At 47.5% G+C, this 17,141-nt stretch overlaps 1 protein-coding gene across 1 annotated transcript in view; it reads right to left on the bottom strand.

The window, feature by feature from the left end:
- Positions 1-17,141, bottom strand: part of LOC124039675 (reversion-inducing cysteine-rich protein with Kazal motifs-like) — a 58,329-nt gene that overhangs the window by 16,410 nt on the left and 24,778 nt on the right. The window contains exons 6-13 of the mRNA XM_046355894.1: positions 17,088-17,135; positions 15,399-15,432; positions 14,530-14,727; positions 13,736-14,000; positions 13,084-13,257; positions 3,849-4,061; positions 637-773; positions 273-413 (exon numbers count right to left, since the gene is read on the bottom strand). Coding sequence (XP_046211850.1) covers positions 273-413; positions 637-773; positions 3,849-4,061; positions 13,084-13,257; positions 13,736-14,000; positions 14,530-14,727; positions 15,399-15,432; positions 17,088-17,135 — 1,210 coding nt within the window. The remainder of the gene's footprint in view (positions 1-272; positions 414-636; positions 774-3,848; positions 4,062-13,083; positions 13,258-13,735; positions 14,001-14,529; positions 14,728-15,398; positions 15,433-17,087; positions 17,136-17,141) is intronic.

Genomic DNA, 17,141 nt, shown 5'->3' with positions numbered 1-17,141 from the left:
GAATCACTGATGCATTCTGTTTGTTTTACAATAAACTTGGGCAAATGAATTACTTTTCTAATAAGTTCAATACATTTAGTTGGCGAGACAGATTTGATAGAAGAACCGAAAGTAACAAAATTCTACTAACAAATTGTGTTTGTAGTATGGAAAAAGTACAGACGTTACGATATACCGTTAAATACTACTTAGTAGAACAAGCTCAAAACAGTGTGTCTCTATGTACAGTGGATGCGGGTTACGTGGCGGTATGGTATGTCGTTATACTGTACCAGGCACACAGAAGTAGGGCAGGCAGTCCTGTCCTGGCTGACAGCCCTTCCTGTTCACCTCACACAGGTGGTTGCTGAGACAGGGGTTGGGGTTACAGGGGTGGATGACCTCCTCAATGATGTTACCCAGGGAGCTAGGAGCTGTGTGGAGACGAATGAGCCATTTCATTTGAAGCTTTAGAGAACTCTGAGATGAATCATTTTTCCTTGTAATAACTGGACTCCTTGCATGTATGTGTAATCATGAAAATACTTTTTCATTGTGTGAATATGAATCATTTAAATCGGTAAGTCCTTTCAATTGGTAACGGTAAGGTAACAGTGCTAGTTGTTCAAACACACACACACACACAGTCCCACTCACTGAGATATCTCTCCAGGGGGATGCAGCGTTCAGGGTCGTCTATGGGGGACAGGATCTCACAGATGCGCTCGGCTGTCTGTCCCTCGTGGAAGCGTTTGTGGTCACCACACTGTGTCAGGATGTCTACACAGTCCGACCTGAAGGGTTGTCAACAGCAGGGAAAACGGCCAGTGAAGGACATGGTGAGGAACATTCACTATTGCAAGAAGGGTTGTCAACAGCAGGGGAAACGGCCAGTGAAGGACAGGGTGAGGAACATTCACTATTGCAAGAAGGGTTGTCAACAGCAGGGGAAACGGCCAGTGAAGGACATGGTGAGGAACATTCACTATTGCAAGAAGGGTTGTCAACAGCAGGGGAAACGGCCAGTGAAGGACATGGTGAGGAACATTCACTATTGCAAGAAGGGTTGTCAACAGCAGGGGAAACGGCCAGTGAAGGAAAGGGTGAGGAACATTCACTATTGCAAGAAGGGTTGTCAACAGCAGGGGAAACGGCCAGTGAAGGACAGGGTGAGGAACATTCACTATTGCAAGAAGGGTTGTCAACAGCAGGGGAAACGGCCAGTGAAGGACAGGGTGAGGAACATTCACTATTGCAAGAAGGGTTGTCAACAGCAGGGGAAACGGCCAGTGAAGGACAGGGTGAGGAACATTCACTATTGCAAGAAGGGTTGTCAACAGCAGGGGCAACGGCCAGTGAAGGACAGGGTGAGGAACATTCACTAATTGCAAGAAGGGTTGTCAACAGCAGGGGAAACGGCCAGTGAAGGACAGGGTGAGGAACATTCACTATTGCAAGAAGGGTTGTCAACAGCAGGGGAAACGGCCAGTGAAGGACAGGGTGAGGAACATTCACTATTGCAAGAAGGGTTGTCAACAGCAGGGGAAACGGCCAGTGAAGGACAGGGTGAGGAACATTCATTATTGCAAGAAGGGTTGTCAACAGCAGGGGAAACGGCCAGTGAAGGACTGGGTGAGGAACATTCACTATTGCAAGAAGTGTTGCATAATTCCGGGAATGTTCAATAAATTCCCTGGTTTTCCTGGAATTAGTAGGGAATAAAAACGACATCCGGAATCATCCAACCAGGATTTATTGAAAGTTCGCTGAATTTTACAAACCTAATCGCAACGCTACAAGGTGTTTCGAAATGATCGAAGGCTACGCAGCATTTACGGCAACGTATGCAATGTAACTTGAAACTCCTTTCTAGTTCGTATTTGACTGTGAAAGATTTTGATTCAGTGCAACACATATCTAAAAACAGTTTCAAACCGTTTAAAGATGCTGAACTTTAACCCAGTGTAGAGTTTAGCCAGGTCACATATTCTTGTGGATACAAACAGAGACATACTGTAGCATCGTCTGGCTTGACAGATACAGCAGAAGGCTATTATTGAAAGTGAGGTCAGACGAAACACAAGACAGATTCCTATTCCCTGCATACATCGCACAGCATCCTCCTAGTGCCGGGAAAGCTTAGGTGCAGACATTAAAGTGCTGGACTTGTGTTTGAAGTGACTCGGGCTGCTCTCAGGCTTGCCACTGGCCCATATGTTACATTCCCAACCGTCTGTCTGCTCTGTTGATTTGCCATCCTGGGGTGTAATTTCCTTTCTAGTCCTTTATTGCGGTCTCAGCTTTTCTTACCCACACTGAGTTAAGAATGCATGTTGCGTTTCTGTTGCCTTGAGCGGGCTAATGTAATAACGTACCTTTGTGCTGCAGGTAATCAGTATGGTACACCTGGCATTCCACACACTGAGCCAAATAGGATTGACAAAACAATTATGTGTGATAGAAAAGTCATTCACCCGAGAGCCGAAGATTAAGAGATTAAGTTGAGTTGTACAGTCTGTGTATGAGTAATTATTTAAAGAGACAGATTATTTGTACATGGGACACACACACACACACACACACACACACACACACACACACACACACACACACACACACACACACACACACACACACACACACACACACACACACACACACACACACACACACACACACACACACACACACACACACACACACACACACACACACACACAGACACACACATTTCTTGCTCAGACATGAACAACGAAGCCACAGCGTTTAGTTGTACTGGACAAGGCCAATACAACATGCCAATCTAAGTCCTGGCTGATGTATGTGGGGTTCTGTCCTGCCATCACTCACTGACATCCCGTCTTTGTCCTCTGTGGCTGGGTATAGAGGGGGGGAGAGCCTGGGCGGGGGATACAGAGCTCCAGACAGGCCCCATGACATCCCAAAGCAGCCCAGGAAGAATGACTCTGAAAGGGGTAGCGTGAGGAGGCCTAATCCCCCCCTACCTCCAGAACAATGAAGGAGTGTGTGTGTCTGTCTGTTTGTCTATGTGTGTGTGTGTCTGCCCAAGGGCTCCCCCTAGAAATGCAAATGTAAATAAAGGTGCAACAAAAGGCCACTGTCACACACGTGTAGCACCTGTGAATAAAGCCTGTCAGCTGGAACACGCTCCTGACCACATTGATAAGGCCTCCACATGCATTGGCTGTTACAGCCCTGAGGGCTAGCCTAGTGTACAGGTAAATGCTGGTGTGTTAACCACAGTCACTAACATGCTAACTACCCCATTCAGCCTGACAGAAACCCAGGTGTGATTGCTCTCAGAGGTAAAAGCTCCAATCAAAAGATTTGCTTTCAGTCAAAGGATCTGCACATAAATAACCTGAGGTGGGATAGTGAGTCAAGCCATGCAGAAACCACAACATCCTCCTCCCTGAGTCAATCTAACTACATGTTGTGTCAGCAGAGCGCTCTATATGAGATCACCTGTATTTGGTTCATGTGGTTTTAGGTTCCAGCTGGTACTTTGTCGGTCGTTTCCTGAGGGGGACTTTTTACTGTGACAACGGGAGTCGATTGAAGGTGAAGGTGGGATGCTGTATGTACTTATTTAACTATTTATTAACTTTATTTTACCAGGTGGGTGATTTCAAGATAGAATGTTTTCTCAAAGGCGGGATAAATGGTAACGCATTAACAGCAGATCCACATTAAGCCAATCGCTGGACTAAAAAGCACTTTAAATGGGGATTCTCCAATGGACACTTTTTAGTCCAGGAGATGGCTTAACCTGGGTCTGGGAAACTAGACCATAGTCATACTAAATACGTGAAGTCAATTAACAGAATGAGAACAGAGAGGGTACATACTTGCAGATGACGCTGCCGCGGGACTTGCTGTAGCAGGGTTTGATCTGCAGGGCGCAGGCCACAGCCTTCCACATCTCCGGACGACACTTCCTGATGTCCAGGACGGGGATGTTCATAAAGGGCATCTTGATCGTCCCATTGGACCACAGCTTGATGTCGTTCATGGCGCCCTGGTCTGATTGGATGTTACAGCTACGGAACAGCTGAGTGGGCCTGGAGTCAATAAGACCGGGAGACGTGATAGAATTAGCAGATGGACTCAATAGAACACGCATCTATCAGAATGAATACAAATGTGCACACAACAGAAACACAGAGAATCGGTTAACATTTTCGAGGTGGGTGCGAGGTTGCTTCGACTCGAGGTTAGGACATGGATACAAAGTGAGTCACAGAGTGAATCTTACTACAGAAGACAAAAACCCATGTCCATATAAACCAAAACGTAACCCACAACACTGCCACTGTCTCTGTCTAATGGGTTGCACAGTCACTCTGCCCTGTGAGTCCAGATGCTGTGTCCACAGCTCAACAGCACATGGATGTGGCTGTGATGATGTCACACCCCGGGCAGCCGGACGGCCACTGTTTAGTACTGTTAGTCACTGCAGAAACATCCCAGATACAAGCCAGGGAACAAAAGACCAACAGCTGGTCCCGAGAAGCACTACTTCCTGAAGAAACCTGTTGCTGGGCGAGGACTATTTGCTTTAATGATCTACGTGGGGAGGAAGTGTCTTTCATGTACGTCCAGTGTGTACCAGGTGATTGGTAGGTTTATGTAGGTCCAGTGTGGGCTGGGTGATTGGTAGGTTTATGTAGGTCCAGTGTGGGCTGGGTGATTGGTAGGTTTATGTAGGTCCAGTGTGTACCGGGTGATTGGTAGGTTTATGTAGGTCCAGTGTGGGCTGGGTGATTGGTAGGTTTATGTAGGTCCAGTGTGGGCTGGGTGATTGGTAGGTTTATGTAGGTCCAGTGTGGGCTGGGTGATTGGTAGGTTTATGTAGGTCCAGTGTGGGCTGGGTGATTGGTAGGTTTATGTAGGTCCAGTGTGGGCTGGGTGATTTGTAGGTTCCACTGGGTGAGGGAGGGATGTTTCTGGGGCTGATGTTGAATCTGGTCTAGCGCTGATCTCCAGCCAGTGGTTGATTTAATAACAGCCTTTAAAATCTCCCACTGGTCACTCAAGCTGCCTTGCCAGTGTGTGTGTGTGTGTGTGTGTGTGTGTGTGTGTGTGTGTGTGTGTGTGTGTGTGTGTGTGTGTGTGTGTGTGTGTGTGTGTGTGTGTGTGTGTGTGTGTGTGTGTGTGTGTGTGTGTGTGTGTGTGTGTGTGTGTGTGTGTGCATGTGCGTGTTTGTGTGTCAGAGGTGGAACCAAGTTACTATTATTCGAGTCACAAGCAAGTTTCAAGTCATAAGGTCCGAGTCTCAAGTCGAGTCACAAGTAGAACGAGTCTCGAGTCAAGTCCAAGTCATGCATTCTAAGAGCAAGTCAAGTCCAGTCACAAGTTTTTTCTAGTCAAGTGTCAAGTCAAGTAAAAAATAAAATAAATAAAAAACTTTACATGAAATGAATTGTGTTGGATGGCTGGGTGCTACAGACAGCTATAGCGGTCGCTAATAGTAAAGGCCCAGTGCACTACTTTCTGAAAAAAATATTTTTCAGGGGGTGCTGCAGCACCCTCAAAACCCCTACTTCCTGCGGCTATGAATGTGTCATTACATCCATAAATGGTGATGCATTTTCAAAACGCAAGACACAGAAATAAACTGCGCTTTGCACCTGCATTTTGTGCTGAAAGTAATTTATGTTGACAGTCATGATCAACTAGGGATGTTATGTCACTTCTGTTATGTCCAGAGCAAGCAGGATCATACAGCCTAGTTGTCTTCTTTATTATTTTGGGTAGGTCAGGGTGTGACATGGGTGATGTATGTGTTTTTGGACTGTCTAGGTGTTTTGTATGTTTATGGGGGGTGTATACTATATAGGTGTTAATGTATGTCTATAGTTAGTTGCCTGTGTCTGCACCTGTTTATACAGTATATAGCGTCACATTCATTTTGTTGTTTTGTATAGTTTGTTTAGTGTTTCTTTGTTAATAAATAGAAGAATGTATTCCCATCACGCTGCGCCTTGGTCTCCTCCATTCTACGAACGTGACAGAATAACCCACCAAACAAGGACCAAGCAGCGTGATAAAGAGGAACAGCGATTAATGGGGAAATGGACCTGGGAGGAAATACTGGATGGAGCAGGACCCTGTACACAGCCAGGGGAGAAGTACCGAGGGGAAAGGACTCTGCAATGGAAGCAGGTGGAGAAAGCACAGGAGGAACGGCGATGTTATGAGGGTACATGGCTAGCACGGAAGCCCGAGAGGCAGCACCAATATTTTTTTGGGGGGTGGCACACGAGGAGATTGGCTGAGTCAGGTTGGAGACCTAAGCCAACTCCTCGTGCTTACCGTGGGGAGCGTGTTACTGGTCTGGCACCGTGTTATGCGGTGGAACGCACAGCGTCTCCAGTGCGTATTTCTAGCCCGGCGCTATATACCAGCGCCCTGCATTTGCAGGGCAAGTATAACCATCCAGCCAGGACAGGTTGTGTCAGCTCTACACTCCAGACCTCCAGTATGCCTCCACAGCCCAGTACGTCCTGTGGCTGCTCCCCGCACTCGCCCTGAGGTGTGTGTCCCTAGCTCAGTACCACCAGTGCCAACACAACGCACCAGGCTTCCTGTGCGTCTCCAGAGCTCTGTACACCCAGTTCCTCATCCCCGCACTCGCCCTGAGGTGCGTGTCCTCAGCCTGGTACCACCAGTGCCGGCACCACGCACCAGGCCTATAGTGCGCCTCGGCAGTCCAGTACGCCCTGTTCCTCCTCCCCGCACTCGCCCTGAGGTGCGTGTCCTCAGCCTGGTACCACCAGTGCCGGTACCACGCACCAGGCCTACAGTGCGCCTCGCCAGTCCAGGGCGTCCGGCGACAGTAGCCAGTCCAGAGCATCCGGCAACAGTACCCAGTCCAGAGCCTCCGGCAACAGTACCCAGTCCAGAGCATCCGGCAACAGTACCCAGTCCAGAGCCTCCGGCGACAGTAGCCAGTCCAGAGCCTCCGGCGACAGTAGCCAGTCCAGAGCATCCGGCAACAGTACCCAGTCCAGAGCCTCCGGCAACAGTACCCAGTCCAGAACCTCCGGCAACAGTACCCAGTCCAGAGCATCCGGCAACAGTACCCAGTCCAGAGCATCCGGCAACAGTACCCAGTCCAGAGCGTCCGGCGACAGTACCCAGTCCAGAGCGTCCGGCAACAGTACCCAGTCCAGAGCGTCCGGCAACAGTACCCAGTCCAGAGCGTCCAGCGACAGTCTACAGACCGGAACCCCCTACGACGGGCCGCAGACCGGAACCTCCTACGACGGGCCGCAGACCGGAACCTCCTACGACGGGCCGCAGACCGGAACCTCCTACGACGGGCCGCAGACCGGAACCTCCTACGACGGGCCGCAGACCGGAACCTCCTACGACGGGCCGCAGACCAGAACCTACCACGACGGGTCGCAGTCCGGAACCTACCACGATGGGTCGCAGTCCAGAACCTACCACGATGGGTCGCAGTCCAGAACCTACCACGACGGGTCGCAGTCCAGAACCTACCACGACGGGTCACAGTCCAGAACCTATCACGACGGGTCGCAGTCCAGAACCTACCACGACGAGTCGCAGTCCAGAACCTACCACGACGGGTCGAAGTCCAGAACTTCCCACGACGGGTCGCAGTCCGGAACCTATCACGACGGGTCGCAGTCCGGAACCTACCACGACGGGTCACAGTCCGGAACCTACCATGACGGGTCACAGTCCGGATCCGCCAGAATCTCCCTCCAATCCAGAGGCGCCACTCACTCCAGACTCGACCATCGGTCCAGTGGCGTCCTCTAGTCCTCAGACTCGACCATCAGTCCAGTGGCGTCCTCTAGTCCTCAGACTCGACCATCAGTCCAGTGGCGTCCTCTAGTCCTCAGACTCGACCATCAGTCCAGTGGCGTCCTCTAGTCCCATCAGACCTCGACCATCAGTCCAGTGGCATCCTCTAGTCCTCAGACTCGACCATCAGTCCAGTGGCGTCCTCTAGTCCTCAGACTCGACCATCAGTCCAGTGGCGTCCTCTAGTCCTCAGACTCGACCATCAGTCCAGTGGCGTCCTCTAGTCCTCAGACTCGACCATCAGTCCAGTGGCGTCCTCTAGTCCTCAGACTCGACCATCAGTCCAGTGGCGTCCTCTAGTCCTCAGACTCGACCATCAGTCCAGTGGTGTCCTCTAGTCCTCAGACTCGACCATCAGTCCAGTGGCGTCCTCTAGTCCGTGGTCGGCGGTGAGGGTTCCCGCTCCAGAGACATTAAGTAAGTGTGAAGTGGAGCGGGGTCCATGTCCCGAGCCAGAACCGCCACCTCGGATTTATGCCCACCCAGACCCTCCCATATAGGTTTAGGTGTGCGGCCGGGAGTCCACATCTTTGGCGGGGGGGGGGGGGGGGGGTACTGTCACGCCCTGACCTTGGTATTCTTTGTTTTCTTTATTATTTTGGTTAGGTCAGGGTGTGACATGGGTGATGTATGTGTTTTTGGACTGTCTATGGGTTTGTATGTTTATGGGGGTGTATACTATCTAGGTGTTTATGGATGTCTATGGTTATTTGCCTGTGTCTGCACCTGTTTATACAGTATATAGCGTCACATTCGTTTTGTTGTTTTGTATAGTTTGTTTAGTGTTTCTTTGTTAATAAATAGAAGAATGTATTCCCATCACGCTGCGCCCTGGTTTCTTCCCATCAACGGACGTGACAGCAGCAGAGGTTGATGATCTGCTGTAATGCAGCGGTTAGAAAGCATGTTACATCTCTCTTCAGACGTAGCCAGTACGCAGAACTGATGTAAATAGCCTAATTAACTCACCCAAACTAGGACTATCTGAAATATCAATGAAATTACCATGTAGCCTATTGTTCTGGCAAAGATATGTCCATAGCAGATTGCTAAACTGCATTCTATATGGATAATGTAAACGTAGGCTACTCTGCTTCTGTCGGGCATAACCTGGAGAAAATTAAACAAGTGCTTTCTGGTCACTAAGCTGATTATGTGCACCCGCCTTTGCGCGCCAAATGATGACTGGTCATTGGTCAGCAGTCAAGACGCTCAACTCTTTGGTTCTGAAGCACAGATAAGATGTTTTTGAGACAATAATTTGGTGCAATGCCGTAGACCTATGTTCGTGACCAGATCAAATAGGAAAATGTATAAATATCAAATACAAATGGTAGACTTAAAGCCTACCTATGTAATCTATTAAAATATGTAAACTATGAACAATATGGATTCTTCCCATTTAGTTTCATACTCGCACCCCTCAAAAGAGGACCACTAGCTCACACGACCTGTGTTGTTTGACAGATTTCTGGTCCAATCAGAGGACCGAGTGTATGTTTCACTAGCCAATCTGTTGTGTTTCTTTTTGTAAAATACTGTCTCTGTCTGTCTGGAGAGTAATCCACGGCAACTCTGTGCCACAAAATGTAACGTCAAAACGTTACAAAACATGGAAAGATCATTTCAAGTCATCAGTCTCAAGTCAAAGTCGAGTCCCGAGTCTTGAGGGTTCAGTTATTTTATATCAAGTCAGCCTCAAGTCTTTACATTTATGAATCCAGGTCATGTGACTGGAGTCCACACCTCTGGTGTGTGTGTGTGTGTGTGTGTGTGTGTGTGTGTGTGTGTGTGTGTGTGTGTGTGTGTGTGTGTGTGTGTGTGTGTGTGTGTGTGTGTGTGTGTGTGTGTGTGTGTGTGTGTGTGTGTGTGTGTGTGTGTGTGTGTGTGTGTGTGTGTGTGAGGGGAAGGAAAGTGAGGTCTTGACCACAAGCAGAGGGACCACAGCCAGGTCATGAACCAAACGTGACCCCATTGGTGGGTAGTGTGTAATGGTCATCGAGGTTTTCCACCTACCCAAAAATAAACTTTAATGACATCTTCACTTTTATTTACAGTGACTCGTTCCTATTCTCGCTCTCTCTCTTTCTTTCACCCAGATGGAAAGGGAGGAAAGTCAATTAAAGCATAGGTATTTAGGATTGTTATGAAATACATTTCATTTTCACCAAGCAGGCTCAATACAGTCAGTGAGTCAGCTATTCCTCATATAACTCAATAAATTCTAATTCAAGATCAACTTAAAATAGGCATGGTGTTTATGGCAACCGTTTCCATACTCTCAGTCAATAACTAGAACTAGAAGAGTTTTATCTAAGATAGTGGTCTAGTCAACTTGAGTCAACCGGAGTCAACATCCTAGGTCCTGGGTGTGTGTACATGACCTCTTTCCCTGACTTCCTTCTCTCTAGCTCTGCCCCCTCTCCCACCCTCCTCTCAGAATGATTGGCATGTGGATTGAGACTTCCTGCAATGGGCTTTGTTGGGCCCTATTGTCCAGACAGACAGGCAGACAGACGGGTGGATAGACAGACAGACAGATAGATAGACAGCCAGACAGACACACAGAGGTCACAATGTATTTTTTTAGCCTCCAGCCCTATTTAACTTCCATACTGCGACTGTGCCCCCACACCACTGGTCACCCCAGCTTTTGAACCCCCGGCGGGGGGGGGGGGGGACTCTCGTGCAATGGCCCCGGGACTCCTTCAAAGGAAATGAGAGCTAGCGTTTGTTTGTCTGTACTCTAAATCCCACAGTGGGGAGCAGCGGTGCCATCATCTAAAGAGGAATTCATTGATCTTCCCCAATGAAAATAATACGTGGAATACTTGGGATTTCCAAATCTTCTCTAAGAGGGCCTACCATGAGAAGTTTCAATTACTTTTTTTTGTTTGATTGAACATTGATTACATTGTTTGCCTGCCGGGCTGCAATTCAAGTGTTTATGATAATCATGACGTTATGGTTATCATTATTATTGTGTTGTAACCGATACAGTCAACAGACATGTAAAACTATATCACAGACAAAGAGAGATCAAGCGATGAGATGAAGTTTAAGTCTGTAGCTCATGTTCTTCAGATCCCCTGGTATCCAATCATACATTTTCTCAGTCCCTTTTGAAACCGGACAAAGCAAATGGCTGGTGGTGGAATGGAGCTTTGTGGACAGTGCTTGGTGGGGATGAGTCCACGAGTGGGGATCATTCTGTTGAACTGTGTGTGTTTGTGTGAGTTCGCCCGCCGGGCTTTGATGGCGTCCCGCATGGGTCTCAGGCCCTGTCCCAAGCCAGGATGCAGCAAGCTGTGACACGGCTGGCCTCCAAGGTCAAGTGTATTTGTCGAAGGGAACGCACATACCATAAACTATAATCACACACACACACACACACACACACACACACACACACACACACACACACACACACACACACACACACACACACACACACACACACACACACACACACACACACACACACACACACACACACACACACACACACACACACACACACGCACGCACGCACACGCACACACACAGTCTCTCTATCCTTTTCTCTTTCCTTCTTTCTCGGTGACCTCTAAACAACCTAGTACAAAGTCATGGAAGGCGACCACAATACTCACAGAGCCTATAAAGTAACATGGTCGTCAACTAGTCATTGTCTCTCTGAAGAGACCCCAGAGGTCTTGGTTTCACCCGGCCCCAACCAGTTGGCCAGCCATAATGACTAGCATGGGATCGACTAGACACAGGGCTTCGTTTCACAACCAACGTTTAAACAGAAAGATAAATACATGAAACGTACCAATGTCATTGTGTTAACTGCAGTGTATTATTTAATGTGGTTACGAGGCTGTTGGTTCCAGTTTGGGTTTGGAGGTGCACATAGGGTTATGTATGGAAGCCACTAACCCACCAACCACGGGGCTGGGGAAAATGGTGGGGTGGACGCACTCACTCCCTCGCTCCCTACCCAACCTCGCCTTCTCCCCTGACCTTCCTGTGACACTCCAGGACTAAAACATCCTATTAGCCTAGCCTGTGTCAGACCAGCCCAATGCTTGAGGTGATGGAGAACATGGGTTTGCAGGATGCCAGTTCACCATTCGGCCATTTGTGAGTAACACTCTGGTTTAACGAAATGACTCATTTATCATTTACGTGTCCTTTTTCTCTTTCGCTCTCATTGTCATATCCCGGGGTGGTTTGTATGTGTTGAAATTGGACGTGTGATTAAATGAGAAGGCCCATCAATGCAACAGAGTACTACAGACTCCTTTTTGGATGTATGCAGTCATTGTGGACGTGGGATTTTAAGTTAGTCAGTACAGTATAGTAGGTACCAGACCTGTTGTAGACCTATTGTACGTCTGGTACAGTGTGGTACAGTCTGGTCCAGTCTGGTCCTGTGTGGTCCTGTGTGGTTCTGTGTGGTTCAGTTCGTAAAAGCGTGGCACTAACAATGCAAATGTTGTGAATTTGCTGCAGGGATCTCATACAAAAATGTATGCATAAAATCATCTGTTAAGAGTGTCACATATTGGAACTATATAATAATAATTATTATTATTATAATAATACAGTCCCTTCAGAAAGTATTCCAACCCCTTGAGTTTTTCCGCATTTTCTTGTGTTACAAAGTGGGATAAAAGTGGATTTAATTGCCATTTTTTTGTCAATAATCTACACAATATACTCTTTAATGACAAAGTGGAAGAAAAATGCATTTTGCAAGAAAAATTTAATTTTGCATTATTTAAAACCATTTTTTACTCCTTTTTCTCCCCTATTTCATGGTATCCAACTGATAGTTACAGTCTTGTCTCATTGCTGTAACTCCCATACGGACTCGGGAGAGGCAAAGGTCGAGAGCCGTGCGTCCTCCGAAACACAACCCAACCAAGCCGCACTGCTTCTTGACCAGATGTCCGCTTAACCCGGAAGCCAGCGGCACCAATATGTCGGAGGAAACACTGTGCACCTGGCGACCGTGTCAGCGTGCATTGCATCCAGCCCTGCCACAGGAGTCGCTAGTGCGCAATGGGACAAGAACATCCCTGCCAGCCAAACCCTCCCCTAACCCGGACGACGCTGGGCCAAATGTGCGCCGCCCACATGGGGCTCCCGGTCGCGGCCGGCTGCGACAGAGCCTGGACTTGAACTAGGATCTCTAGTGGGGCACAGCTGATATCAATACCTATCTACTTATCTGGTGTAGTAGCTGGGTATATACCATACCTGTTGTTGAAGTTGGTGCAGTAGGCCAGGTCCTTACAGCCTAGCTGGCAGGGCTCCCTGACGTCGGCCAAACAGGTGATCAGATCCGTCTCCACAGGGTTGTACTCGCACATCTGGTCAAACTCCTGCCATGTCTGAGTGCCCCAGTTGGTGCTGATCTCCTGACACATATCCCTTTTGGTTGACAAAACCCGAGTTAACCATACAGACAGACACATAACCCAAGAATGTAAAACCAGACTCAAATGTACACTGCCTTTGAACAATGTAAAAAATCTCCATAACTTTGAGTGTGCCTAACCTCCTGGCCCATCTAACTGTATAAAGTCATCTTGAAATGTGCAATAATCTGAAATCTGAAAACACGTTTTCACATGTGTAGTTTCATGTTATCACATTTTGCTTTATATGTTGTCATATGTGATTACATGAAAATGGGTTTTTGGAACACTTCATGTGTTAACTTGAAATGAATGTGGTTTCCATAAGGCTCTGTAGCTAGCTCAGTTGGTAGAGCATGGTCCTTGTAATGGCAGGATAGGGGGTTCAACTCCCAGGACCACCAATATGTAAAATGTCGCTTTGGATAAAAGCGTCTGCTAAATGGCATATATATTATTATACGCATCTCATCAGAGTACAAACAACTAACCTGCATAATGAGGTATTGGCTTTGGAGCAGCAGTGCAGCTTGGCGCCGTCCATCTTGGCGGTGGGGGAGGTCTCCGTCTCGCTCTTGGTTGGGGGGTGGGCGCTGCCCAGGAAGCACTGCCACAGCGGGTCCTGGGGCAGTGGTTGGCTGCCGCACTCATCGATCAGGCCCTCCATGATCTCATGCTCCGTGGTCATGGTGCGAAGGATACGCCGGCATGCCACCTGGCAGTGGGGCTCATCTGCCCGGTCGCAGCAATACAGGCCTGGATGGACCAAAAAAACTTAGTGATAGGCAATGATGGGAGGAGGGCAACACAGACATAAGATACACTCTGGATATATTAAATGGGTTCCTGATTGATTAGTATTTCAATTCAATTAAATATATTATTCTTTATTCTTTAGGGGCATTTACTTGGGCAATTATTTGGGTATAAGACTACTCATTATCTATCGGGTTGCTGATAGGTTCGTATCAGATTATTATAATATTTTTTTGTTTTTAAATTCAACCTTTATTTAACTAGGCAAGTGAGAAGAACAAATTCTTATTTACAATGACGGGCTAGGAACAGTGGGTTAACTGCCTTGTTCTGGAGCAGAACAAAGTATTTTTGTACCTTGTCAGCTCGGGGATTCAATCTAACAACCTTTCAGTTACTGGCCCAATGCTCTAACCACTAGGCTACAAAGCACAGATATCCTCAGGATCTACAAAGCTCCTGATAGGTCAGTATTAGATATACGCAGTATCTACGAAGCTCCTGATAGGTCAGTAATAGATATACTTACTGTCTATGGGGCTTCTAATAGGGTAAGACTTGGTGTAGTTGCCCACACAGCCAATGAGCTCTGGGCTGATGCTCTGGCAGTATTCCTTGACAGCTTTGATTTGAGAGACGGTGGGGGAGGAGTCTGTCCGGAAGATAGCCTGGCAGTACTCTCTGCAGTTGGTGTGTCTCCCTGCGTAGCTGCAGCACACCGAGCCCACTGAGGCAGCACAGACAGACAACACAGTTACAATTTGCTTTCCATCAGTCATTCACTTCAATGGAATTGCAAACAGAATTGAATAGAAAATAGTTAATCATTATTATTATAAAGGCTATTTAGTCTATTTTGTTTTTAAATATACTTTAGCTTCATGAAATATATGACAGACATCGCAAACATGATCGACATTCAAGCATCAGGAATTCTTCTTTGCTGAATTAGAGTAGAATAGAGTAGACTTCCAGGATTTCCTAGAGAATAGTCTGATTAAATATGCATGGTGAACATTGGGGGTGATCCTCAGTTGCTAGACTTCAGGGAAGTCCAAGACCTCACATCCTCATAATCGCCCAAAGGCATGTCTGTCACATCTGTGGTGGGCTTGTCTGCAAGGCAGTTTCACACCACCACATTGCAGCTCCGAATACAAATAAGGGTTTCATCGGCTGGCTGACTCCATGACAGATGAAATCATTTCTGCGGACCAAAGGTCAAGACCTTGCCTTTCAGGCATGTAAACACGGCTCGTCAAGCAGAGTGGTGACTCTTTTCCTCCTCACAGAGGTCAAAGGGCCCTGAGCTGACTCCATGTTTAATCAACCTGGAAATTCGCGCTCAGATTGATGGACTTGGGCTAGCAGCTTATCATGGAGATTTGGGAAACTTACTCTCATTTTTGATGATACAGCTGTAGAGTGGTTTCTGGAAATGAGAAGAAAAATAATTTTGTGATCAAAAGTATAATTGAAAAAAATATATTGTGTCAGCTCTCTCTCTCCCCCTCTGTCCCCCTCTTTCTCTCTCTCTCTCTCTCTCTCTCACCCTCTTTCTCTCTCCCCCCCTCTCTCTTTTTCGGTCTCCCCTCTTTCTTTCTCTCTCCCCCACCTCTTTCTCTTTCTCCCCCCTTTCTCTCTCTCTCCCCCTCTTTCTCTCTCCCCCTTTTTCTTTCTCTCTCCCCCTCTTTCTCTCTCTCTCGGTTTCCCCTTCTTTCTTTCTTTCTTTCTTTCTTTCTTTCTTTCGCTCTCCCCCTCTCTCGGTCTCCCCCTTTCTTTCTCTCTCTCTCTCTCGCTCCCCCTTTCTCTCACTCCCCCTCTTTCTCTCTCTCTCCCTCTTTCTTTCTCTCTCTCTCTCTCCCCCTCACTCGGTCTCCCCCTTTCTCTCTCTCTCTCTCTCGCTCTCTCTCTCTCTCTCTCTCTCTCTCTCTCTCTCTCTCTCTCTCTCTCTCTCTCTCTCTCTCTCTCTCTCCCCTCTTTAGCTCTTTTTCTCTCTCCCCCTTTCTCTCTCTCCCCCTCTTTCACTCTCTCTCTCTCTTTCTCTCTCTCTCTCTCTCTCTCTCTCTCTCTCTCTCTCTCTCTCTCTCTCTCTCTCTCTCTCTCTCTCTCCATTTCTCTCCACCCCACCCCTCTCTCCATCCCTCTTTCTTTCTATCGCTCATCAAATGGGTATCCAGGGCAGTGATTGGGGACATTGCTCTGTGTAGGGTGCCGTCTTTGGGACCTGAGTCTCTGTGGTCAGTAAAGATACCATGGAACTTATCGTCAGCGTAGGGGTGTTAACCCTGTGTCCTGGCTAAATTCCCAAAAAGGCCATCATGGTCACTTAATCACACACTTTCAATTGGCTCATTCATCGCCCCTCCTCTCCCCTGTAACTATTCCCCAGGTCGTTGCTGTAAATGAGAATGTGTTTTCAGTCAACTTACCTGATTACCAGATTTTTTTTTAAATACATAAAAACAGTCCTGTCCTAATTACTGTTAAAACTTAATCTGAAAACTAACTGGCTTCTTTCCAACAACACCACAGAGGAACATAAAGGCCAATGCTGTTGCGTGCTTTGGCTCCACTCGCAAAGATTCATGAAAGGGCAAGATGAAAGGGGCCAGTGCCTAATTAAAGCTGGTGGGGGGAGTTTGGTTGTGGTTGTGGTCCAAACCAAACATTAAGCCCGCCGCTTTGTTTGTTTGTTTGTTTGGAACGAGGAGGTGAGCCAGATGAAAGGAGACCTCTGCTAGCACATTGCTAGCCTACGCTATGCTAAGCTAATAGCTAAGCTAAATCTTCTCAGCAGACTGGATGAGCTCACTCCTCTCTTCCTTTGACGAGAGTGGCTCCAATCAGAGCTAAGATGGAGTGCTACACTGACAGGAAATGACCTCATAAAGAGGGGTGGGGATGAGCATGATACTGAGATGGACCGTAAAGACTTAACACTGCCTTTTATCTTGTAAAAGCCAGGGAAAAGGCCAGGGAAAGGCCAGGGAAAAGCAGCAGAGAATATACAGTCTCTCAGAGTCAAAAGCATCTGCTCAATTTAAACAAAGCACATTATTTTACACATGACCTCGTGTTACTTACCTCAGTGTCTTTTTTGCATATTTTTGTGATGTCGTTCTTGGATGATGCCTATAG

Source organism: Oncorhynchus gorbuscha, linkage group LG07 (genome assembly GCF_021184085.1).
Source record: "Oncorhynchus gorbuscha isolate QuinsamMale2020 ecotype Even-year linkage group LG07, OgorEven_v1.0, whole genome shotgun sequence".
NCBI lineage: Eukaryota > Metazoa > Chordata > Actinopteri > Salmoniformes > Salmonidae > Oncorhynchus > Oncorhynchus gorbuscha.
The sequence above is the reverse complement of the archived record's forward strand: the minus strand, read 5'-3'. Positions and strand labels throughout refer to the sequence as shown.